The following is a 26,890-nucleotide window of genomic DNA, read 5'->3' as shown; positions in this document are numbered from 1 at the left end:
CTTCACTCAATGCTGGTTACTATATGCTCACTTCTCCAGCTCATTTATCCTTTCAGGGTGACCTGCTTTGCTGATTCAGTGCCAAACTTGGACATGGGGTCTTGGCAGTGATTGGAATCTCTGATGCCTGGAGCGCAGCCTCCCTTACGGATACTACAAATCTATTCCCTTGGAAGGTCTTGCCACTTCCCTTACCCATTAGGTTCCTGATATTCATAGAACTTTTCAACCTTCCTTTTCTATTACTCCCTTTAGTTGCCACTTAACCAACCTGAGAAGTCTCTAACCTCTCTCCACGAAGTACCTCAGTGGGTACTGAAGTTTTAACACAAAGGGGCCATTTATTCTGCCCTGGGGCAAGGAAAGTCCCAGAGCTATCAGGATGGTATCCAATCATCCTCCCGCATACTGCTCCTCTCTACTCCCCCTCCCCCACGCATTCTTTTACAGCCTTGAGAACAAAACAGTACCTTGGTATCTCAATAACTTATCTTGACACACATGCACACACCCAGGATATCTCTACAACCAGTCCATGGGTAATCTTCATTTTACATCCTTAAGCTTGGATGAATTTAGAAACTTGTTTCAAGTCACGCAGCTATTAACTAACTGTGTAGGAGCTGTGAGCTATGTGCTTTGGATTCTGGAGCTATGAGGGCGTGGTATTAGCGCAGTTCCTATCGAAATACCTTACTCAAGGTCATGTGTGAGTTGCAGTGATCAGACTCAAATTCAAAAACTTCACATACAGAAGGGGAAAGTCTCCGTGTGGGTGCTCAAATAGAGGGCTGGGATTCCTTTAACCTTCATAGTCTTAAACCGATTTTCAGATGAGAAACAGAGGCTGAAGGTGTGACTTACCTATAGCTACAAAGCCAGGACCATGTTTACTGGCTCCCAATATATGTTCTTCCCATCGTACCAAAAAGAAATGGACCGTGAGCGGCTCAAAATCTCATCCCTAGGAAAACACAACGCAAAAACACTTTAATTCAGCTTCCCTCCACGGGAAAATTTGGCGCATGCGCGGTATGTACCAGAGCCGCCTCAGCGCCCTGAGTTCCATGTCACTACGCATGCGTTAGGCTACTCCTGTCATCCGCTCCTTCGCTCTGCGCAGTTCCCGCCGCTCCCCGCCCCTTTTCCGCCCGGATATCAGCCTAGTTTTGGCGGATGTTGTTGTGAATCCGAGAGACACGTGAGGCGCTGCTACGTCATCACAAGCACGCGAAGGAAACATGGCGGCGGCGGGTGTTGTGAGCGGGAAGGTAAGTAACGGCCCCGGCGAACGTACCTGCTTTTCTCTGGGATAGGGGTACTTTTGTTGCTTGGAGGCCGGTCGGGGAGGGACGTGAAGGCCATTCGGAATCACGAACAGCTTGTGGCGGATGTAAGAGAAGAAGACTTGGTCGTGTCACCTGTTCTCTGGAGATTGCCGGCTCAGTCTGGGAATTAAAGACCGGCTCCTGCTCCAAGACCAGCTAGGCCTCGGCGCTGTTCTGCTCTACACTGCCCCGCAGTAGGGGTCTTTATTTTTTATTGCTTTTTCTAAGAGACAGGTTGCCTAGTTCCTTTCCTTTTGTGGTTCACTTTTTCCTGAATTTGGTTCTTTAGATCTACTCTGTCTCCAGCGTCTTTTTTTCTTTCCCCTTGAGGCGTTAATCTAACTTGCCTGTCTTTCTCTGCATCACTCTGGTGAAGGTATCTTTGCCCTCCTTGGAAGGAGCTGAAAACAGGTGCTGTGCAGCTGAGCACTTAGAAGAAAAGAGTGTTTTGGATTCATTTTACCAGCCTGCCGAGTTGGCTGGTGCTTGTGAGCAGCAGGGCATGTTTCCACTCAGGGAGCAGGGGATTTACACCATCCCACGCTTGTCTAAGAAGGCGTTAGTTAAGGTATTTATTTCTTAGAGGTTTTTATGATGTTCTCTTGGGGCGTGTCTGTGATGCTGTCATAACTTCCTCCTAGTTTGTTAGGAACTAGGATTACGTGCGGGGGAGATTTCGTTGTATATTGCCTGTATACGTTCCGAGGGCACATCTTAATGCGTGTTACTTGGGACTATCATGACATGCCACAGGCAGCATTTCCTAGTGCGGGAGTGTTTCGTAAACAGTTGGGTCTGGTGATGACTCATGGAAAACTAATGACTACATATTTACTTGTCACTGATAGCTTCCTCTGTGCCCCGAATTTTGGTCATTTTCTCTATGCTGCCCTCCTTAATGCACTTTGAATTATTTGACGATTGTGGTTTGGTGTATGGACCACTAGACTTGGCGGCAGAATAACACATATGGTCTTGGTTTTGCTGTTACTTTGAAGTGTGACCTTGGGAAACTGAGCAAGTATGACTTCTTTGTCCTTCATAAAATTTTTTCTCCAGAAGAGTGGTGGTGCCAATTATTATTTTTTGTATTGGGGTTGTTAGGATTACATGAAATAATAAAAACATTAAGAAAGTTTTCATACTTCTACATATTGGCTGTTTTAAATGATAGATTGGTCATAGTTTTTTGGATTATTCATGCTCTTTGATTGTCTTAGTTTTTAAGTCTTCATAATGGATGCTGATTTTCTGTTTGACTCATTACATATTTGAAAGTTACCCTGCTTGATTTTCTGCCTGGACCCATCCAATTTAGGTCTCTCTAAGGAGGGATCCTTTCCATTTGAGCTACGCTTCCCTTTTTCAGGTGTGAGTTGTTTTTGAGAGAATCCTTCAGATGATGAAGCCCAGTTGTGAAATGTAAGACTTTTTTCACTCTTTGCTTCCAATCACTCTCTTTCATAATCTGACATTTAAAAAAAAAATTATTTATTTATTTATTTATTTATTTAAGAGAAAGGTAGCATGTGCAGGGGGAGGGGGAGGACGAGAGGGGGAGAGAGCGAATCTCAAACAGGCTCCCGGCTGTGCATATAGCCCCACACAGGGCTTGATGCCATGACTCAGAGATCAGGACCTGAGTCAGTATCAAGATGTACACGTTTAGCTGAGTGAATCACCCAGGAGCCCCCATACTCTGACTTCTTAAAATTAGTCTTTTATTAGGTAACTGTGCTTCATCATCTCATTTATTCCCACTCATTGTAAATTGACACCCGTTACCATCATACCACCTAAACTATTTTCCTATGCCAAAAGCTGCCCCTTTCCCAGATAATACTATCATGACCTGCAAAACTCATTTATTCTTCCCTCAGTAAGTTCAGATCTAGCTTAATGGTATCATCATTCAGTGGTTGCGTGTAAAACAAACTTGGAGACATCCATTTCAATAAAAATTTATCAACAACCAAGTCCTACCAGTTCACCTCAAAGAACTTTCTTAAATTTCTTCATACTTTTCATTCTCTGTGTTTAGTACATTTAGGCTGTCATTAGTCTTGCATTCTTAGCTGATTTTTCTGATTTGTTGCAGTTTCTTTGCCCACAGTCCCCTCTCTCACTGCCACTGGAGGGTTTTTGTTTTTTTGGTGATGAACATATCTGATTGTCTCTTCTTTTAAAAAAACAAAATCTGGGGTGCCTGGGTAGCTTGGTCGATTAAGTATCAGATTCTTAATTTTGGCTCCAGTGGTGATCTCAGGATCATGTCATAGAGACCTGCATTGGCTCTGCACTCAGCATGGAGTCTGCTTACGATTTTTTCTCTCCCCCTGCCCTTTCTCCACTTGTGCATGCTCTCTCTCCTCAAAATAAATAAAATTAAAGAAAAAAATCTTTATTTTGTTACTGTCACCATTAGAATAATATTACAGGCTGCTTAACATGGCATTAAAGGCCATGTTTCCTTTCTGGCTTTATCTTACTCTTCCCTCCTTTCCAGTTTTGTTCTTTTCGGAAAGGGGAATAGGGAAAAATATACAGATGTGAGAGAGTGAGTGTGTGTATGTGTATGCATGTGTATTTCTTTGTCTCCACACCCTTCCCACCCAAAGGTTCAGCTAAGACCTATCTAGCTTAGAAACCTAGAGCAGTGGATGTTAACCAAGGCTCACAAGAACCACATGTGGTACTTTTAAAAAATGCAGATGTTGGTGTATAGAATCAGTATTGAGATCTAGGACATAGAGTAATTTTTCTAACAATTGTGTTTTGCTTGCTTTGAACTTTGAGTGTAGGAAGTAATCGAGGAGTTAATCTCTGTCATGTGGAGAAGCAGTGTAAGGTAACAGTTAAAAGAGTTTGGATTTTGGATCCAAACCAGTTTCAAAATTAACTTCTCACTTACTGGTGACTTCAAATTACTTAATATTTCTGTGCTTCAGTCTCCTCATTTGTGATATGGGGATGATATAGTACCTACTTTATGAGATTGTGAAGAGAATAAGTAAATAGAACAAAGCCTGGCATGTGGTAGATGCTGTGTAGGTGTTACTCGTAATCTCAGTTTCTCTGCAAGTCACTGTTATATGGTTTTGGTATGGGTATAAACTTCATTTGAAGTCAGTTCTAGCTCTAATTCTCATTGTTACTTTAGGAATTGAAAAATACCTTGTTTTAGAAATCACGTAGTTTTGATGAATGAAAAATCATCACAGCTGGGCAGTGGTTAAGGAGATGGAACTTGATGGGTTCAAATTCTGACTCCACTGCTTTATGGCTGTATACTTTGGGCACATTTCTTTTTTAATTTTATTTTTATTTATTTTATTTTTTTTATAAACATATAATGTATTTTTATCCCCAGGGGTACAGGTCTGTGAATCGCCAGGTTTACACACTTCACAGCACTACCATAGCACATACCCTCCCCAGTGTCCATAACCCCACCCCCCTCTCCCGACCCCCCTCCCCCCAGCAACCCTCAGTTTGTTTTGTGAGATTACGAGTCACTTATAGTTTGTCTCCCTCCCGATCCCATCTTGTTTCATTTATTCTTCTCCTACCCCCCAACCCCCCATGTTACATCTCCACTTCCTCATATCAGGGAGATCATATGATAGTTGTCTTTCTGCGATTGACTTATTTCACCAAGAATGATACCCTCTAGTTCCATCCATGTCGTCGCAAATGGCAAGATTTCATTTCTTTTGATGGCTGCATAGTATTCCATTGTGTATAAATACCACATCTTCTTTATCCATTCATCTGTTGATGGACATCTAGGTTCTTTCCATAGTTTGGCTATTGTAGACATTGCTGCTATAAACATTCGGGTCCACGTGCCCCTTCGGATCACTACGTTTGTATCTTTAGGGTAAATACCCAGTAGTGCAATTGCTAGGTCATAGGGTAGTTCTATTTTCAACTTTTTGAGGAACCTCCATGCTGTTTTCCAGAGTGGTTGCACCAGCTTGCATTCCCACCAACAGTGTAGGAGGGTTCCCCTTTCTCCGCATCCTCGCCAGCATCTGTCATTTCCTGACTTGTTAATTTTAGCCATTCTGAGGGGTGTGCGGTGGTATATCATTGTGGTTTTGATTTGTATTTCCGTGATGCAGAGTGATGTGGAGCACTTTTTCATGTGTCTGTTGGCCATCTGGATGTCTTCTTTGCAGAAATGTCGTTTATGTCTTCTGCCCATTTCTTGATTGGATTATTTGTTCTTTGGGTGTTGAGTTTGCTAAGTTCTTTATAGATTTTGGATACTAGCCCTTTATCTGATATGTCATTTGCAAATATCTTCTATTCTGTCAGTTGTCTTTTGGTTTTGTTAACTGTTTTTGGGCACATTTCTTAACTTCCTTGTGCCCAGTTTTCTCATTTGTAAATGAGGGATAATTATATTTCCATCATGGAATTGTAAAGAGGATTTATAAATGAGTTAACTGTAAATGTAAGTTGTAAATGTAAAGTTGTAAATGAGTTAATATTTGCAAAGCATTCAGAACAGTGCCTGGTGTCAATTAAGTGCCCAGTAAATGTTAGCTGCTGCTATTACTGAGGAAAATCTTTCAGACTTCTTAAACATTATAAGATTATTGGTTAATTTAATTTTTGCTGCCATTTTCCACAGATTTAAGCTGCTCACATATATAAAAGCAGTATAGTTATGTAAGATAAATTGAAAAAAGGTAAAAGGAAAGTAAGGATAAAAAAGGTAAATGGTACTGGAAGTACATTTGTTAAATAAACTGTATGCTTTAATGGGCCACAGTTCAGCTCTAAGTTTTTTACCAGCCTAAGAGGGTAACCTGATCCATTATAAGGATTATAGGACCCACACTCAAATAAAACCCGAAAGCAAAACCCCAGAAAACTAGTTTCTGAAGGGTAGACCAGAGAATAAAGTCTTCTGTAGGTTCTTTGTACTATATAATACAGTGTACTTATGTGGCATAGTGCATCTTTTTTTTTTTTTTTTAAAGAGATTTATTTATTTGAGGAAGAGGGGAAAGTGCGAGAGTGTTTTAGGGAGGGGCAGAGGGAGAGAAAATCTCAAGCAGATGCCATGATGAATGCACAGCCTGACGTGGGACTCCATTCCATGGCCCCTGAGATGATGACCTGAGCGGAAACCAGAAGTTGGATGCTCAACCGACTGCACCACTAGGTGCCCCTGTATCCTTTTGGTAAGAAAAAGGACCCTCTAATACCTCTAGTATGCTGTTCGTTTTATGCCAGCGGGTAGTTCAGTAAATAAAGGGTACCAATTTGATGCCCTCAGTTCTCTGATGATTTGACTTAATGAAGAGTAGGTTTTTGTTAGCATGAGTGGGTGAATTCAGTTTTGCATAAATACTGTTCTTAGCAGAGCTTTTGAAAGTAGATTTGAATTTGATTATAAGCCCTGATTAGTTCTTAAGTTCAGCATTTGTTTTTTTTTTAACTGTCTGTAGAACAATGTTTTAACAGTCAACCAAACAGAGAAAGTGACGTTCTGTTGTGAATATTGTGGGAAGTTATAGGGACACTGCCTGTATGGACGATCTTTTGTCTTCTATAATTAGTGGACAGATTTGAGTTGAATTACGTTAATAATTTAACAGAATGAGTTGAATTTACCTATCACAGAAAAGGCAGGAAAAAGGAGATAGCCTGAAGTAGGTTTTGGCCTTAGACCCACTGTCCTGATTGTTAGTTTACTTTCATTTATTTATTCAGCAAATACTTACTAAGCATCTGATTTGTTCCAGGCACTATAGTAGGCTTTGGGTGTATATTAAATAGCCCTTACCTTCTATCTTAAAGACTTAAGTTCTTTAGAGGGAAAATACTCAGTAGCATCCACTTCTTTGCCTTGTCAAAATAAGAAATGCAAAATGAATTTCAAGTCCTTGAAGTAGGTGCTATTTTTCCTGACTGTATTCTGAAGACCAGTAAACTGACTCATTATGAGGGCAGGGCCTGACGTGTTTCACCTGCATCTAGCCAAAATTCTGGCACATAGTATGTATTCAGTGAGTACGAATGAGCAAGAAGGTTGTTTGATTTCGAGAAATTGAACCACACAGGAATCATGGTCCTAAAACCAAAACCTCAAGCCACCCAAATCCTGATTTTGACAACTATATGTCCTGTTGTATACAGTTTTCATACTTCGTTTTCCCTGCCAAATAAATTGGAAGAGGAAGTGAAAACACCATTTATATCTTCACTGGAGATGTATTGCAGATCTATTTTTGCCATATAATTTGTTCTGTTGTAGAATATCATAAATTGGTAAGTTATTAAGCTTGGAGACTCTGATACAGACTTTTTATAGTATCTCAGATATGTGTGCTAGAGAAATGATTAGGCTGCTATATTTTTACATTCAGTGCCTGTGTCCCTAGCGTAGCAGTCATGGAATGTCTTTACTGCCTGTGCATTGTGTTCCTATTAGGGCTGCTTGGTGCAGGTAACTGAGAGTTTCTCTTTGAAAGGAGTCTTAAACATGCTGTGCATGTCTAGTAGCACAGACTTTTGTCTCAGTCTTTTTCTTCTCCTGGCTTTCCATTTGCCAGCTTCCCGTGCTTGCTTTGGCAGCACATATACCGTTAGTTTTCATTGCCTTTTACTTTATTGGAATATGATTTTTTTCTTGTTTTTCTTTCTGACTTAAGTTTGTTTTCCTATAAAGTGTAGAAATTCTTCATCTTCTTTCAAGTCTTACGTAGTAGAAAGAGAGGCCATTGCTGGTGTCCTTTCTTTACTTTCTGTAGCACAGAGGACCTACTCATGTTCACAGTATTGGAATTGCTGACTTCTTCAGATTGGAGTATGAGCATATAGTATACTAGAATAATTTTGTTGATGTCTTTATATTATGCACCTTATGCTGATTGGCTTGTTACTGTATATCCTTTGATCAAATAAAACTTGTCAGAGCGGATCTTTGGATCTCAGCCCCAGACTAGTGTAAGAACCTTGATCAAATCACTTAACGTCCCTTGCATTTTTTTCTCCGTTACAAAGTGGGGATGGTAACACATATCTAATTGTGTTACAGCATCAAATGTGATAACATACAAATGCTGTGTAAGGTAATGCTTAATGGAAACATGTGCTGATAATAGAATTTTAACTTTTCTTTTTATTTGGCACTAGAGATTATGAAGAAAACCCGAGGAAAGAAATTGGAAGCCTGTTTTACTAAATGTATTGCTTCAGATGAAATGCCTGATATCATAATTATCCCCCGTAGCAAAATAATTTTTCATATCAAACAAGCTTGGAGATAGCTTTTCAAATTCTAATTATTACTATTGATGGAGATAGGAAGCAGAATGTTCTATGGCAGAGATACTCCTCAGGAATCAATTCACTTACAGAGTCTAAGGAAGAAGAAATAACTGTTTTTTATATTGTGTAAGATCAGAATTTTAGTTGGCCTTCTGTTTTTGTGTTTTGAGCTATTGAAGGTAGTTGATAGCTGTAGAGTAGTGTTTTATTAGGCACGTGTACCCAGAAGTTGGAGTGATGAGCAGATATATGCTGTAAAAAAAAAAAAGTAAAATCACTCCCGCAAAAGTAGAGTGAAGTACTATATTAAAATGAGTGATTCAGACCAAGATAATATAAAGGGAAGTACTAAGCTTTTTATGTTTAATATTTAGAAGTACAGATGGGAGAAAACCAAAGATTTTTGTTTGAAGACCATATTATTAGTTAGCTGCTGCATTGGTATTAAAGACATTTAAAAATTGTTTTTAGTCCTAAGCAGCATTATTTTCTACATCTGTGTCTAATTTCAGAAACTGCTTTCCTCTAGAGAAGCCACGTGGAGTTTTTGTTTTTTTTTTTTTTTTTTTTTTTTAGTAGGTTCTTGAGGCGGTAACAGTTGAAATTTAATGGATAAAGGCATTGGGAAATCTCCACTCCTTCCTTAGGTATGCATATGGTCTTGAGTCAAGTCACTGAATAGCTTTGTGTCACAGTTTATTCTTCTGTAAGATAGAGATGGAAATAAGGTCTATTTCTGACACATTCAATTTGGCTCTGAGGATTAAATGAGATGGAAATGCTTTGAAAACAATAAATAGTTAAAACTGTTATTCAGTTGTTTCCTATTTGAAATAAATTATGTACTGATCCAACTAGTTTGGTCCCTTTAAATCTCATAAGACTTCATAAGGTTTAGGAGCTCAAGAAGGTAAGTTTATTAGTTTCATTCTATTTCTGGCAGAATTAGTAATTTGTATTGGTTAACATCACACCCTTCAAATTAGAAAGCTGAACATGACTGCTTTCTAAAGACAGTACCTAAGTCTGGGTTTGGAGTGGTGGATTTTTAGGCATGTAATTTGTGCTAAAGAGTTAAGGAACACAGAACCCAGAATGAGTGCAGCTTGGATTTTTTGTAAGATGCCTGGTACTTAAATGCTTTTAAAATATTTTCTCAGCTGAATTACTTAGGAAGCTCAACTTTTTCTTAAATGAAAAAGAGAATAAGTTACACTTGACCAATATATGCATGGGAAAGAAAGAACTTTAATGTGTTTCAGTTAGGTAAAGTGTTTTATTTGGTTCTTTAGTATTCACTAACTTTATTAAAGTTCCAGAATCTGTTTAGTGTTAATAGTATCACAGAATCTTAGGTTGCATTGTTAATGATACCAAGCTTTTCTGGGCAAATGAGTCTCCCTCTTTCTGCTATGAGAACTTTGAAGCTCCTTTTTTTTTTTTTTTTAAACATTTATTTTTTTTATTTGAGAGAGAGTGTGTGTGTATTGGGGGGAAGGGGTAGAGGGAGAGAATTTCAAGCAGACTCCCCACTGAGCGGGGAGCATGATGTGGGGTTTGATCCCATGACCCATGAGATCATGATCTGAGCTGAAACCAAGAATGGTGGCTTAACCAACTGAGCCAATCAGGAGACCTGAAAACTATGAAGCTTTTAACTACTGTTTTAGCTGAGACTTAGGTGGAAAATATGCTAACCTGTGCTTTCCAGATATGTCTTTGATCTATTTCTCTTTCAAGCTTGAGATTTTAATGGATTTCTTTCCCTTAACCTTTCCATACTTCCATATTGTGGTCCCAGATATAATTATCTAGTTTAACCTCTTGTTTTAGAAATTGATAAAGTGAAGTCTGCAAAGGTTATAGTTTATACTGCTGCAATTTCCTTTTTTACTTATTAAAATTATCTTTTTTTTTTCAAAAATTTTTAATGATTTTATTTATTAGAGAGAGAGAGAGCATGAGAGGAGGATTGAGGTCAGCGGGAGAAGCTGACTTCTGGCTGAGCAGGGAACCCGATGTGGGACTCAGTCCCAGGACTCCAGGATCATGACCTGAGCCGAAGGCAGTCACTTAACCAACTGAGCCACCCAGGCGCCCCTAAAATTATTTTTTATTACTAAGCAATGTGTAACTGTATTTTAACTTCGAAATATTCAAGTAGGTTAGAGGCATTAACATAGACAATTACAGTTTTCTTTCAGTCTTTCAGTATCCCATTCTCTTTTACAAGTAATCTGTTAACATCTTAAAGTGTGTCCTTCCAGAACTTGTTCTGGGTATTTTACAGTGATTTAGAGAAGCTTTAAAAAAAAAAAAAATGTCATCATACTATATATAACTGGCAGTTTTTTTCCATGTTTGATCATTTGATCTATCATTTTCTTTATTGATTTCCGAATAGTATTCCCCATAGAATGACTGTCCCAGGATATATCTGATCATTTCACTCTGTGTGGATTTTTAGATTCCTCACTTTCCTTTTTTCCTTCCTCCCTCACCCAACCTGATGCTATAAATAATAGTATTGTGAATAGTCTTAAGCATATCTTTATGCACATTTGTGAATAAATCTGTGTACTTTAAAGGTTTTTATCTTTATGGAAAATATACAGAATTGTCTCTCACTGCTTCCCAACTCATACTGTCCCCAGTCTTTGCCTTCTGCTTAATGTTGGTGTGGTGCTTAACAACTATTTCATTGAAGGCTATCTTGGGTTTTTGAAATCAGAACTTCTCTGGTGATCTTGTTTACTAGGATGACTCTTTTCCTGACATATAACTTCATATCACAAGTGATAACATAACATGGGAATAACAGTAAAAATAATGTACTTTATAATGTAGTAGCAGAGTTCTCTGGTACGAGATTGCCTGGATTTTAACCTCCACTCATTAACAGTCCCTTACTATTTGCATCAGTGATCTGAGGCATTTAACCTCTCTTTCAGTTTTCTCATTAACACAAATGGGCTTTCCATTCTAATGATAAAGTAGGATACAGTTATAGAGCCTGTGGTCTAGGGTTTTGGGAATTAAACTATAAACCTGTGGAGTTCCTGGTGCATAAGTATTTCATAAATGTTAGTTAAAAACAGGAAGATGCATACCCATTTACGTTGATAACTAGGGCATGATGGTGATGGGTTGTGATAGTGCTTGTCTTGCATGTTGGTCTCCATGGTATACTGAATAGTGATGTGGTAAACATAAAATGTCCACACTACCCAAAGCAGTCTACAGATTTAATACAATCCCTGTCAAAATACCAACGGCATTTTTCATAGAACTAAAATAAATAATCCTAAAATTTGTATGGAACCACAAAAGACCCTGACTGGCCAAAGCAGTCTTGAAAAAGAACGGAATTGGAGATATAACTGTCCCAGGTTTCAAGATATACTGCAAAGCTGTTGTAATCAAAACAGTATGTTACTGGCACAGAAATAGACACACAGCTGGGTGGAACAGAACAGAAACCCCAGAAATAAACCCATGTCAATTAATTTTCAACAGAGGAGGCAAGAGTGTGCATTGGGGGAAATACAGTCTCTTCAACAAGTGGTGTTGGGAAAACTGGACAGCTATATGTAGAAGAATGAAACTGGAGCATTTTCTTATACCATACACAAAAATAAGCCCCAAATGGATTAAAGACCTAAAGATGAGTCCTGAAACCATATAAGTCCTAGAAGAAAGCATAGGTAATAATTTCTTTGACATAATTTATAACAACATTTTTCTAGATATGTCTCCTCAGGCAAGGAAAACAAAAGCAAAAATAAACTATTGGAACTGCATCAAGACAAAATCCCCTTCACCTATTTCACCCATCCCCCACCAGGAAACAATCAGTAAAACTTAAAGGCAGCCTATAGAATGGGAGAAGATCTTTGCAAATGACATATCTGATAAAGGGTTAGTACCCAAAATATATAAAGAACTTATGCAGCTCAATACCAAAGCAACCAAATAATCCAATTAAATGGGCAGAAGACAAGAATAGACATTTCTCCTAAGAAGATACATAGATGGCCAAAAGACACATGAAAAGATCCTCATCATCACTTATCATCAGGGAAATGCAAATCAGAACCATGCTGAGATACCACCTCATGCCTGTCAGAATGACTAATCAATACAAAAAACAACTGTTGGCAAGGATGTGGAGAAAAAGAACCCTTGTGCACTGTTGGCGGGAATACAAACTGGTGCAGCCACCCTGGAAAACAGTATGGCGATTTCTCAAAACATTAAAGGAATTACCATAAGATCCAGTAATTCCACTACTGGGTATTTACCGAAAGAATACAGAAACACTAATTCAGAGGGATGCATGCATCTCTATGTTTATAGCAGCATTATTTACAATAGCTAAAATATGGAAGCATCCCAAGTATCCATTCACAGATGAATGGATAAAGAAGATGTGATATACACCCCCCCACACACAATGCAAATATTACTCAGCTATAAAAAGATGAAGTTTTGCCATTTGCAACAACATGCATGGATCTAGAGCGTGTAATGCTAAGTGAAATAAGTCATTCAGGGAAAGACACCATATGATTTCACTTATATGTGGAATTTGACAAAACCAATGAACAAAGAAAAAGAGACAGACAAAAAAACAAGGACCTTAAATATAGAGAACAAACTGGTGGCTACTAAAGAGCAGGTGAGGGGGAGATGGGTGAAATCGGTGAAGGGGATTAAGAGAGGGTATGTGTTGTAATGGGCACTGGGTATTACATAAGACTAATGAATCACAGACCTGTACCCCTGAAACAAGTAAGATATTACATGTTAATTGAATTAATTAAAAAAAAATACACTTATCATGATGAGCACTGAGTAATGTATAGAATTGTTGAATCACTATGTTGTACACCTAAAACTAATATAATTGTATGTTAATTATACTGGAATTAAGGAAAAAAGAAAAAGGTTAACATAAACAGAAATTTACACTCTATTCCAAACTTGTGTATGTCAAAAGTACTTAGGTCTCAAAGTGATGATTTTATTTCTCTTATTTCTGTCATGAAAAAAAGTTAATTTTTGAAGTAGGTCCCAGCACTGGAATCTTAATTTATAATTTTATGCTAATAGAAGATAAGTCTTAACTTGACATGGTTCACTCAGGAGTTAACTTCAGTCTTCCTTATATTCTCATAGGATATTATTGTTCAGGACCATGTTTTAATTATATCTAACTGTAGTCTTTCGCATGATTTTACATATACACGCACTCAGTAAATATTTGTGTGGATGAACTACTTTAATCATTCCTAGAAGTCCTCATCATTACTCTTGAAAACTCCCATATTATTCCCTGAGTTTCTATGCTACTGTGCTACAAAACTCACTGAAATGATTTTAGTGTAAAACATGTGCTGTTCTAGGAATGGTTAGAAAGCATTGATTCCTTATTGTATTTCATCTGTTCTTATTTTTGAATATTTTCATGGCCTTTTTCAGTTTGAAACCAGTATCTTGCTTAACGTTAAGAATATATTTTAAGTGGAATTCACTTGAGACATGTATTAATTAATGTGACATCTTTGTTTATGGGGATGATCAAGATTGTGATTACTGCTAAACCAACAAACTTCTATACAGCAAACTTCCTTCCAATTTATCTTAGTTTAAAGTGCTCTTAAGCCCGAGTGGTATTTTTAAAATAATACGTTTGTATATGAAATAATCAGAATGTGGCTGTGTATGAAAACATCTAATTTTTTTTTAAACAAATGTCAAAATATTACTGTATAATAATGGGGTGATTTCTTTTGTTGTTCCAGATTATATATGAACAGGAAGGGGTCTATATTCACTCATCTTGTGGAAAAACCAGTGACCAAGACAGCTTGATTTCAGGAATATTACGTGTGTTAGAAAAGGTATGTTTTTAGTAAATGATTTTATTTAATAATTGTTTATGGCAGTGGTTTATCTCCGAGGCGTTATCAGTAAGTTTGAATTTCATGTGTAAGGTAAATTATGTAATTGAACAGTGATGAAAATGAAACATGAAAATATTTGTTAAAATGAAAATGCTGTTAACGTGGAAATGATGTTAAAAGATGCTTTATTTAAAAACAATTTTTTAAGGTTTTATTTTTAAGTAATTTCTACAATCAGTGTGGGGCTTGAACTCACAAGCCTGTTACCAAGAGTCCCGTACTTCACTGACTAAGCCAGCCAGGCACCCAAGGAAAAAAATATTTCCAATAGACCCATAAAGTGGCATGGAATATTAAAAACTTATGTAAACGTTTCAGTATGATAAATTTTTTGTCATGAAAAATAAGCAGAATTTAAAAATGTACATAACATTTATTGTCAAGTAGTGGTTTACTTATGATATTGCATATTTAAAATGCTAATATTTAAGGGTTTAATAATTTCATTTTGGGTTCAGGGAATTAAAAATAGGTAACTGAGAATGTAATATGCTGCTGAATAGTAAATATAGCCCATAATTTCTTTTTCTAGGATGCTGAAGTAATAGTGGACTGGAGACCATTGGATGATGCTTTAGATTCTTCTAGTATTCTCTATGCTGGAAAGGTACTTAAAGGGAGTGGCTAAAGGAAGTACCACTTTTATTTTTATTTTTTTGTTTTTGTGTTCATTCATCATTCACGTATTCATTTATTCATTCCAGTGTAAGGAATGCCATTTTTATTCTTATTTTTATTTTTATTTTTTTAAAAGATTTTATTAATTTATTTGACAGAAATCACAAGTAGGCAGAGTAGCAGGCAGAGAGAAAGGGGGAAGCAGGCTTCCCACTGAGCAGAGAGCCCGATGTGGGTCTCGATCCCAGGGTCCTGAGACCATGACCTGAGCCGAAGGCAGAGGCTCAACCCACTTAGCCACCCAGGCACCCCAGGAATGCCATTTTTTAAACAACTTTTTTGAACTGTAATTCATATGCCATAGTATTTCTCTTTTAAAGTGTGTAAATCACTGGTGTTAATACATATAGAGTTGTGTACCATTACTAATATCTAATTTTAGAACACTTCCATTACTCCTTAAAAAAGAAACTGTACCTTTTAGTAGTATACCCCTCATTCCCACTTAACTCCAGCCTCTTGCAACCAGTAATCTACTTTTTGTTTCTGAGAATTTGCCTGTTGTGGACATTTCATCTAAATGGAATCATACAGTATGTGATCTTTCATGACTGGCTTCTTTCTCTTAGCCTGTTGTTTTCAGGGTTTATCCATGTTATAGCATATCTCAGTTTGTTCTTTTCCTTTTTCTTTTTCTTTTTCCTTTCTTTCCTTTCTTTCTCTTTCTCTTTCACTCTCTTTCTTGCTGTCTTGCCTGCCTGCCGAACAGCATTGCAGTTATGGAAATACAGTAGTCTCCCCTTATCCATGGGGGTTACATTCTAAGATCCCCCCCCCCCATTGGATGCCTAAGACCACAAATAGTATTGAACCCTATACATACTGTCTTTTTTCCTGTGCATACCTATAATAAAGTTAGGCAAATGACATAGGCATTGTGACGTGGTGTTAGGCTACTAAATGTATGTACCTACTGTCAGAAGGTAGATCATCTGCTTCTAGATGGACCTTTGCTGACCACAGGTAACTCTTTGTGGAAGAGAGAAAACATGGATATGTGGTGGGAAGGACTACTATACTACATCTTGTACATTCATCAGTTGATGGATTTTTGGTGCTTTTTTTTAGTTTAAATAATGCTGACATGAACATTCACATACACGTTTCTGTGTGGACATATATTTTTCTCTTACAAACCTAGCAGTGGAATTGTCAGGTTATATGATAGCAGTGAGTTTACCATTTGTATTGTATATTGACTTACTGTGGAATGTAGAGATTTCTGTTTTATCTCTAATTCACCCTGAAACTCAGGCTCAGTTCTCTGTGTATCTTCTCAAAAATATCTATTTACTTATTTTTAAAAGATTTTATTTATTTGTGAGAAAGGAAGAAAGCGAGGACAGGCAGGGGGATTCTCAGGTAGAGGGAGAAGCAGGCTCCCTGCTGAGCAAGGAGTCCCATGCAGGACTCTGATCCCAGGACCCTGAGATCATGACCCGAGCCGAAGGCAGATGCTCGGCCGACTGAGCCACCCAGACAACCCTCTTCTCAAAATATTTCAACATGTATATGATCTTTGGATTTCATCTTTTTTTTTTTTTTTTTTAAAGATTTTATTTATTTGACAGAGAGAGAAATCACAAGTAGGCACAAGCAGGCAGACAGGGGGAAGCAGGCTCCCTGCTGAGCGGAGAGCCCAATGCGGGGCTCGATCCCAGGACCCCGAGACCATGACCTGAGCCGAAGGCAGAGGCTTAACCCACTGAGCCACCCAGGCACCCCCCCCCTTTTTTTTTTTTTTAAGGATTAATTTATTTATTTGAGAGAGAGGAAGAGAGCCATTCACATGGGTGGAGGGAGATGGTGACAGACGGAGAGAGGGAGAGAATCCCTAGCAGACTCCTTGCTGAGTACAGAGCCTGACTGGCCCTGAGATGCATGACCTGAACCGAAATCAAGAGCTGGATGCTCAACCAGCCGAGCCACCCAGATGCCTCCAGTTTTCACCTTCTAGAGACATTTCTTCCAGAGCTGCCTTACAAGCTTGTTCTGAACTGGCTGCCCTTTTGGTTTGCTGTGTAGCAGTTGTCTTGAAGATTCTTTTTGCCTCTTCCTCATAGTTTTATCCCCATTTCTTATATCCTGTGCTGTTTTTTATTTTGGTTTACTCCTTTGTTTTCATGCAGCTCTGGTGCTTCTGAAAAAAAGGATGTATGGGAGCAAAGAAATTACTTTCTTTAGACTTTTCTATCCTAATTCTGAATTGATAGCTTGGCTCACATAGAATTACAGTTGAAAAGAAATTTTCCCACGTATTTTTTTAACATTATTGCTCTACATTTGTCTAATTTCCTTTATTAATGTTAAGTCTAATACATTCTAACTCCTGATCCATTGTATGTTTTTTTTCACTTTAGAAGCTTTCATGATTGTCTCTTTGTTTTTTGTATTCTAGATGTCCTCATAGTAGCCTTTGTGGTCCTTTTTATCCATTGTTCTGGGCACTTGATGGGCTCTTTTAATATGGAAACTTGTGTTCTTTAGTTAGTAAGAAATGTCGAATTATTTCCGTGATGATTTTTTTCTTCTGCTCCATTTTCTATTTTCTTCTTTCTTGCACTCTTTAGACCTGGATTGGTCCTCTACTTTTTTAATCCTTTCTTTCCTGTTTTTAATTCTGTGTGTGTGTATGTGTGTGTATGTTTTCTAGGAAGTTCTTTCCATTTTTTCCTAATCATTCCTCATTTTCTTTCTTTTTTTTTTTTTCTAACTTTTTTTCCTGTTAACATATAATGTATTTTTAGCCCCAGGGGTACAGGTCTGTGACTCATCAGGCTTACACACTTCACAGCACTCACCATAGCACATACCCTCCCCAATGTCCATAACCCAAACACCCTCTCCCTACCCCCCACCCCCTGGCAACCCTCCAGTTTGTTTGTGAGATTAAGAATCTCTCATGGGGGAAAAAAAGTGTCTCTTATGGTTTGTTTCTCTCCCGATCCCATCTTGTTTCATTTTTTCTTTCCCTATCGCCCGACTTCCCACTTTGCCTCTCAAATTCCTCATATCAGGGAGAGCATATGACAATTTCTTTCTCTGATTGACTTATTTCACTCAGCATAATACCCTCTAGTTCCATCCACATTGTTGCAAATGGCAAGATTTCATTTCTTTTGATTGCTGCATAGTATTCCATTATATAAAATACACACACACACACACACACACACACACACACACACACTGCATCTTCTTTATCCATTCATCCGTTGATGGACATCTAGGTTCTTTTCATAGTTTGGCTATTGTGGAAATTGCTGCTATAAACATTCGGGTGCATGTGCCCCTTCGGATCACAGTGTTTGTATCTTTAGGGTAAATACCCAGTAGTGCGATTGCCGGGTCGTAGGGTAGCTCTATTTTCAACCTTTGAGGAATCTCCATGCTGTGTTCTAGAATGGCTGCACCAGCTTGCATTCCCACTAATGGTGTAGGAGGGTTCCCCTTTTTCCACATCCTCGCCAACATCTGTCGTTTCCTGACTTGTTAATTTTAGCCATTCTGACTGGTGTGAGGTGGTACAATTTTTTTTTTTTTAAGATGTTATTTGTTTGTCAGAGAGAGTATAAGCAGGGGGATTAGCAGGTAGAGGGAGAAGCAGTCTCCCTGCTGAGCAAGGAGCCTGAAATGGGACTCAATCCCAGAACCCTGGAATCAGGACCTGAGCCAGAGGCAGATGATTAACCAACTGAGCCACCCAAACATCCCAGGTTTCTTCAGGTTTTTTTTTTTGTTTTTTTTTTTTTTAAGATTTTATTTATTTATTTGTGAGGGAGAGAGAGCACAGGCAGGGGGAGTGGCAGGCAGAGGGAGAAGTAGACTCCCTGCTGAACAGGGAGCCCAATGTGGGACTTGATCCTGGGACCCTGGGATCGTGACCTGAGCTGAAGGCTCACTTAACTCACTTAACACTTAACTGACTGAGCCACCCAGGAATCCCTTAAGTTTCTTTAATTTTATTTTTCAGTTCTTCTGTTGCCTTTTTCATTTTTGCTATAGTTTTAATTTCTAAGACATTTTATTGTAAGTGTCCCTTTTCCAGTCCTTTGTAAAATAGCATCCTGATCTTTATGGATATATCTTTCCTTATTTCTAAAGAGTTTAAAGGTAGTTTTAAGATGTTTTTATCTCTGTATAATCTGTTTCTTCTAATTGACTTTTTTCTCCTTGTTTCATTTGGACTTTTTTTTGTGTAGACTCTTGCCTTTGATGTTTGGTGATCTTTGTGGTGTGGTGCTTATTATTTAACAGCAGACACAAAAAAAGTGATCGACTATCCTCTGTAGGTATAGGTAGGTATGGGTAGGCTTGGTAATCCCTTGGGGGAATCCCTAATGTTAAAATTAGATCCTTTCTCTTGGGCTAGTCATTTGCCTGAGATTCCTGCAGTTTCCCTCCTAGAGAGCATATGCCTGGATGCCAGTGTTCTGGGAACTGAGTGGAGAAAGAGAGCTGGAATCTCACTTATTCATTATATAGATGGACTTTTAATTAATTCTTGTTTTCAGTGTGTTATCCCTTTGCTCAGTGTGCTTGGTTTCTCCTAATCCAGAGATAATATGTTTTATTTTCTTTAACAAGTAACCCTCCAGCCTTTTGGACTTTTGTTAGTACTCTTTTTAGCTTGACCTCTATCCTAATTTCCAGAAGTACTTGATCGACCAGTTCCAAGCCTTTGTGCTGATGGCTCTCTGTAGATGTTTCTTAAGTCTCCCCATTGATTTCATTCATTCAGTTTTCCTCTCTGTTTTTTCAGTCTACTTCTTCATTTTCTTGTGCCTTTATAATATCTTTCTGTTCCTACAGATTTTCCTTTTTTTCTTTTTGAAAAATTACAGTAGCAGTACATGAGTACATTCTTGTAAAAATATTAAGTAATACAAACAATAGAAATCGAAGTCCTGCTTTACTAGAATCCTGTTCTTTATCTGTCCCTGTTAAGTGTATCTTGCCAGACTTTTATCTGTACACATTTCATTATTGGTCTGTCCAGACCTAGGTTTTTTTTTTTCTATGTCTTTACACTATCTTTCATATTTTTATTTTTTACTTAAATGGGGCAAAAAATTGAAATTCATCTTAACTTGCTTTTCTGTTTGTTTTTTTTTTTCTTTTAAAGATTTTATTTATTTGAGAGAGAAAGAGAGAGAACAAGCAGGGGAAGGGGTAGAAGGAGAAGGAGAAGCAGACTTCCTGGCAAGGAGAGAGCCTGTTGGCAGGGCTTGAGGGCTTCCACCTGAATAGAAGGCAGACACTTAACCGACTTAGCCACTCAGGCATCCCAAGTTTCTTTAGTTTTTTTTTTGTTTGTTTTGTTTTTTAAGATTTTATTTATTTGTGAGAGAGTGTGCATGTGCAGGGGGAGGGGCGGAGGAGGAAGGAGAGGGACTAGGAGAGAGAGAATCTTGAGCAGATTCCATGCCGAGTGTGAGCCCAATGTGCAGCTCCATCTCAGGTCCTGAGATCCTGACCTGAGCTGAAACCAAGAGTCAGACACAACAAGCCAAGCCACCCAGGTGCCCCTTAACTTCTTTTTTTTTCTTTCTTTCTTTTCTTTTTTTGAAGATTTTATTTATTTATTTGCCAGAGAGAGAAACTGCGAAAGAGGGAATACAAGCAGGGCTGGAGTGGGAGAGGGAGAAGCAGGCCCCCCGCTGAGCAGGGACCCCCCCCCCCCCCAATGTGGGGCTCGATCCCAGGACCCTGGGATCATGACCTGAGCCGAAGGCAGACGCTTAACCCTCTGAGCCACCCAGGCACTCCTTAACTTATTTTTCTTTGATTGTTTCTATAGTTGGATGTCCTATATGCTTGTTCCTTCATATTTCTTCTTGACTTGCTTGTGCATACCATTTGTTTTTCTGTTTTGATATTTGCCTATTTCTAAATAATTTGGTAGGTGTTGTTTTTGTAGTTTGGATGTTTTTCTTTTGTCTGCTGTACATTTTGAAAACATTTTCACCCAGTCTTGTTTATTTTTAACTTACCTGTGCTACCTTTTATTGTATAGGAATTAAATATTTTTATTTAAATTATTAATATTGAATTTTAGACTTTTGGTTTTATTCTCTTTTAAAATTTTAAGTTCTGTAGAACTATACATGTGGATATGTTATTTGTAGCTCTTAGCAAATTTTGACTGAGAAATATGCAACCAGTGGTGGCTTAAATAAAATTGCTATCTTGGTTATTTTTCTCAATAACTACAGATCTACAGGTTTGGAGTGATTCTCCTGTTTTTTCTCTTGCAGTCATAACATTGCTACCATATTTTTAGGCATCATAGCTACATTCAAAGTAGGGGAAAGTGGAAAAGGGATGAGGCTTTTTTATTAGGAAAGCAAAAGCATTTCCAAAAGCCCTGCAGTTGACCTCTGCTTTTATTTCATTGGCAACACTAACTGCATGGGCAAGCTTTTCTTTCTTGGCGGGGGCGGGGTGTGGGTGGGGGGGATGACCACATGGTATGGGGTTGGGGGGTGTGGAGAAGTGGTGGGGATGGAGTGGGTGGTAGGTGAAGATAGAAAAGGATAGGAAATAGTGGTTGGTCCTCCCACCAGTGATGTCTGTCATAATCTCCAAACTTTATGGAAAAGTTGAGAATATGTTGTTAAATGAAATTAAATTCTAGTTTTAGTACCTAAATATTTTATATGTATATTTTTTTTAGGACTCCAGTTCAGTTGTAGAGTGGACGCAGGCCCCAAAGGAAAGAGGTCATCGGGGATCAGAACATCTGAACAATTACGAAGCAGAGTGGGACATGGTCAATACAGTTCCATCTAAAAAGAAACCACATACCACTGGAGGTATGAAGTAAATCTTTTGAAATCTTAAACTGATCTGCTACAATATAATAACAATTAAAATGCAGAGAAAATTCTTTAATGTTTCTCTATCACAAGGATGATTTGGTGCTTTAATACATTGAACTATTTTAGTTACATTCCCTCTTCATCTCTTTTTGTTGGTTGTTAACTTTGTAAAAAAAAAAAAAAAGTCCTTAAAAATACATATTCTGTTTTGTAGTTATTCATGGCAGAAAATAGAAACACTTTAAAAAATTGCTTTAGATTTCTCTCATGCACGTTTTTCTAGCCTTAAAAAAAAAAAAAAATCATGTTATTTCATCCTAAAGCACCAGGGGGAGATGGAGTATACCACTAAATCATACTGTTCTAATTTCAGTGCTTACTGAGACCTTCACAGCTCATTATAGTCTCCCATTTATGTATGTCCAGTGACTGTTCTCCTTTATGTATTACATGTGTATATTTAAATCTGTGTTGCTTTGTGGTGATAATCTACATGTAGATAACAAAAAAGAGCCAAGCTAGCAGCCTGATAGAACATATATACTACACCAAATATGATTTAGGTAGCCCATTTAATGATGTAGTCACATCTATTTGTGATTCCTTTAAAAATAGTAAATACTCATACAGAGTTAAAATGTTTTTTTTTCCTTATTGATTAATTTGTGTTTTATAACTAAAAGGACATTTAATCTCTTGCTGATTTTAGTCTGAGTTTATGATTTATCCACATTTCCCAATTCAGAAAACCTGGCCAAAATTGGCTAGAATGTGTAATGCTACATTTATACATCATTGTTACCCAGTGAATCTGATTTTCATGTATGGCCTGGGGAATCATTCTCATATACAATAGTTACATTTTGTACTGTATCATTTCTTGGAAACAGTGGCAACTAAGAAGTTAATAGTAACTCATAAGCTTTTGGTGAATTAAAATCAGGTCATGCCCGTGTGTTGTTTTTGGTTTTTGTTTTTTTCCTTTTTGGCATTCTTTTTCTATTGAAAGTGAAGGTTCTTACCAGAACAATACAAAGTATTAAGATAAGACCATAGGGTTTTAGTATATTTAGCATGTGAAGTGATTTTTAACTGCTCTAGATTAGATCTTCAGGATTAAGTTATGTGAATTGTTCTTTTTTTCTTTGTTGTTGCCTAATATTGTTGATTTCTTGAAAATGAAATTGTCAGGCAATTGGAAAGAGCAAGGGAGTGAGTTTTCAGAATTCCATAAAAGAAAGAAGCATTACGTGTATGAGAAGAGCATAATCTGACAATAAACATCTTTTTAGATTAGCAGTTTTCAGCTTTGGCTGCACATTGAAATAACCTGGGCAGGTTAATATTTTTTAAAAAGTACTAATGCCTGTGTTTCATCCCAATGAATTAAATCAGACTCTAGGGATGGAAACTAGGCATTTGTATTTTTTAAATGCTGTCCTGTTGATTTTAATGTGCAGAACTGAGAACCTGTGTGTAACTGTGTAGTTTAGCAAAAAACCACAGATGTAAATACTGCTTATATGGCTTGGCCATGCACTGTGACTTACAAAGAGCCTTTATCTATCAATTATTATAAAAGTTAAGGAGACATTTTCTTTTTTTTCTTAGTATTTAAAAAAATGTATGAGTGTATACAGTAGTAGAAAATGGTATTGAACACAATATGATCCAGTATGCATACATGTGCACGTATTTGGCAGGAGTTACGAAGTATAGTACATTCTATCCCATGCCATCCCTTCTTCTCCCAGACTATCTCATCCAATTATATCTCATCAAAAATTCTTCCTAAAGGAGATACTTTCTGAGCTTGATGTTTCAGAGTTCAAATTTATGCCATTATGAAACATTTTTATATGTTCAAAAAGCATTTTTTCTAATTTTATTCATCATTGTATAGTTTTCCTATTTTATACTTTTTACTTTTTTGTGTGACAAAGGAAATTGGGACAAAACTTAAAAAATTGACTATTAAAGACTTAACTTTCTTTATATTTTTTAAGAGTTTCTGTTACAAAGTCTTTGTTTTCATATACCAGATTAAATGTTTTAAAAATGTTTCTTCCCAGAACAACAGATTCCCATCATATTCTGTACACCCATCCAAATAAAATGTCATGTACTTGGTGTTAATTCTGTTCAAGACATATAGGGACTTACTGAACTGTTTTAGTTTTACTCTTCTTCTGTTATGGTTAGTTGTCCCATGTCATTGTGTTGGGGATACTTCTTACATGTATTTGGTAACATCATTCATCAAAATAATTCATTTTTTTAAAGATTTTTATTAATTCGAGAGAGAGAGTATGCATGCAGGCACATGGGAGGGAGAAGCAGTCTCCCTGCTGAGCAGGGAGCCTGATGTGGGACTTGAGCCCAGGACTCCAGGATCAGAAGCATGACCAAAGGCAGATGCTTAACCAACTGAGCCACCCAGGTGCCGCAGAACTAATTAGTTTTATTTACCTTTAAGAGAGAAAAGGAAATTTTGAGTTAATTCGAATTTGTTAGTTTTCTTTTTGTAACCCTATTTCCGGTTAGCTATTGGTGGTAGACTAAATTGCAGATTTCTTTTATGTTGACTTGATACCAGATTATTCATTTATTCAGTGCATCTTTGAGTACCTGCTATGTGCTAGTTACTCTTCTAGGCATTGAGAATATAATTATGAACAAAATAAAGTTCTTATTCTCGTGAAGCTTATTATGTTCAAGTAAAGGGGCTTCCAGAATTGACCTGTAATGTTTCTTTCATTGTTTATCAGAGCTTCAAGTGAGGAAATGTATAAGGCATTTTCTATTTCATATGTGATATGCTTCTTCCATTAACATGGGAAAAATCTGTGTAAAAGTTTTATTTTTGAATATGCACAAACTCCTGATAATTCATATAGCTTGCATGTATTTATATTTTTCATATGATTTTCTTGCATTAATTTATAGTCTTTCTATGTAATTTAAGAACTTAATTTTTAAAATTGTCTATATCTAGTTTTTCATTGCTCTGAAAGTATTTTTAGTCTTTGCAGATAATCTGGTAGTCCTAAATACATTTGCATGTAAATGATTCAGGAAGACATTGGAATTCTAGAATTGTTTTCACTTTGGTATTAGCTTGTAGTGGTGTTATGAGCTCTGATATAAATTCCAGTGAAATATGATGTAGTCAAGTGGGCACATGGCGCTTAATGTAGTATCAGACTTAGGTGTGAGTGCATCATCTGAACTGGTATGGAACCTAGGCAGGACACTGTAGAGATAAATCACTTTATAGTCTTTCTGGACTTCTTTCAAATGATACTTAAGTGTCCATGAAATAGCGATGATGCCTGTATTTTTTGTAGGTAGAGTTTCTGTAAGCTGTAGATTTCTTTGTGTCATATTAGGAGATCTGTTTGTTGGAGCTGATGGAGCTATGGTGTTCCCGACTATTATAGGAAGGTGACATATATGCAGGTCAGCACTGATCTACCCTTTTATTAAGTTCTGTAAGCACATTATCTTCTATGCAGTTTATGTTTGTGGAGCTGATAGTGTGGGGTTGAGTTAAGATTTTGAATAACAGGATAGTGTAACTGTTCTTAGGAAATAACTTTAGAGAAATGGATTTTTAAAATTTCGGAGATACGATATGCGTATGTCCAAGTTAAAATAGGTAAAAGTGGCATTTTTGGATAAAACTTATAAGTAGTAGTGGGAAAGTAACATTTTTCCCCTTGTTCTTTAAAGTTTTATTTATGTATTTTTTAACTGCTTATTATCAGGTATGCTATTGTTCACAAACCTAAAATTTTTTTAAGCTTCTATAACTAGCCCTCAAACTCAGAAAATAATTTATGTTACTATAGTTTGGATTGAACTGAGGTCTTACTTTAGTAGATTGAATTTGTGGAAGATTTAATATATTCATTCTTTTTTCTTAAAAATATGGAACGCTTCACAAATTCACGTGTCATCCTTGCATAGGAGCCATGCTAATCTTCTCTGTATCATTCCAATTTTATATACGTGCTGCTGAAGCAAGCACTGTATTCATTCTCTTTGAAGCACTCACAACTTAGTTATATTTTCATCCTCAACTCCCCACTGCTCTTTGGGTTTTTGCAAATAAAATGTCTGTTGGTATATTTACTCCAGGGTTATTATTTTTAAAGATTTTATTTATTCATTTGACAGAGATCAAAAGTAGGCAGAGAGGCAGGCAGAGAGAGAGGAGGAAGCAGACTCCCTGCTGAGCAGAGAGCCTGATGTGAGGCTCGATCCCAGGCCCTGGGACCATGACCTGAGCTGAAGGTAGAGGCTTTAATCCATTGAGCCACCCAGGCATCCTCCAGTGTTATTTTTTTATACCAGTGTATTTACCTTCACTCAGTGTAGACTAGTAAAAATAATTATAAAAGGAAGTGAGGAAGTAAAGGGTTTTTGTTTTATTTTTAATGACTCTCCAGGAGCATCATGCCATTTGTATTTGGCAGGGGATGGGGGGAGTGGGCAGTGGAAAAGAGTAACATTTATTGAATATTTGCTATATAATTGGCACTATACTAATTAGTGAAAAGTATGATCTCTTTTAATTCTTAGAATAACATTGGGCGGTAAGTATAATTATCTCCATTTTTACAGATGAAGAAACCAAGGCTCAGAGATTTTCACTTATTTGCCCCAGATCATTCAGTTAGTAAGATGGTGGTGCTGTAATTTGAATCCAGCCTGCATACTTCCAAAGCCATAGTCATTTTTGGACAAACTTTTACTTGAAATAGGGATAACATTTTTTTCACTTTGTATTGCAGTAAGATGATTATTT

General features: G+C 37.3%; 1 protein-coding gene and 1 non-coding gene across 5 annotated transcripts in view; one reads left to right on the top strand and one right to left on the bottom strand.

The window, feature by feature from the left end:
* Positions 1-1,145: 1,145 nt before the first annotated feature.
* Positions 1,146-26,890, top strand: part of TBC1D15 (TBC1 domain family member 15) — a 65,998-nt gene continuing 40,253 nt past the window's right edge. Inside the window, exons 1-4 of one of the 4 annotated variants that reach the window (XM_032854783.1) lie at positions 1,146-1,271; positions 14,420-14,518; positions 15,114-15,188; positions 21,936-22,074. In XM_032854783.1, the coding sequence (XP_032710674.1) occupies positions 1,242-1,271; positions 14,420-14,518; positions 15,114-15,188; positions 21,936-22,074 (343 nt within the window). In that variant the 5' untranslated portion in view covers positions 1,146-1,241. Of the gene's footprint in view, positions 1,272-1,674; positions 1,897-14,419; positions 14,519-15,113; positions 15,189-19,461; positions 19,558-21,935; positions 22,075-26,890 lie in introns of those variants that run through there. The other 3 variants (XM_032854787.1, XM_032854785.1, XM_032854786.1) reach the window with 3 other exon arrangements.
* LOC116866466 lies at positions 26,005-26,110 on the bottom strand. The gene has a single exon (XR_004382398.1). It is a non-coding gene; the product is annotated as a U6 spliceosomal RNA (small nuclear RNA).

The sequence above is a fragment of the Lontra canadensis genome, unplaced genomic scaffold (genome assembly GCF_010015895.1).
Source record: "Lontra canadensis isolate GAN:19392208 unplaced genomic scaffold, GSC_riverotter_1.0 scaffold9, whole genome shotgun sequence".
Lineage (NCBI taxonomy): Eukaryota > Metazoa > Chordata > Mammalia > Carnivora > Mustelidae > Lontra > Lontra canadensis.
This window is presented reverse-complemented; position numbering and strand designations above follow the sequence as displayed.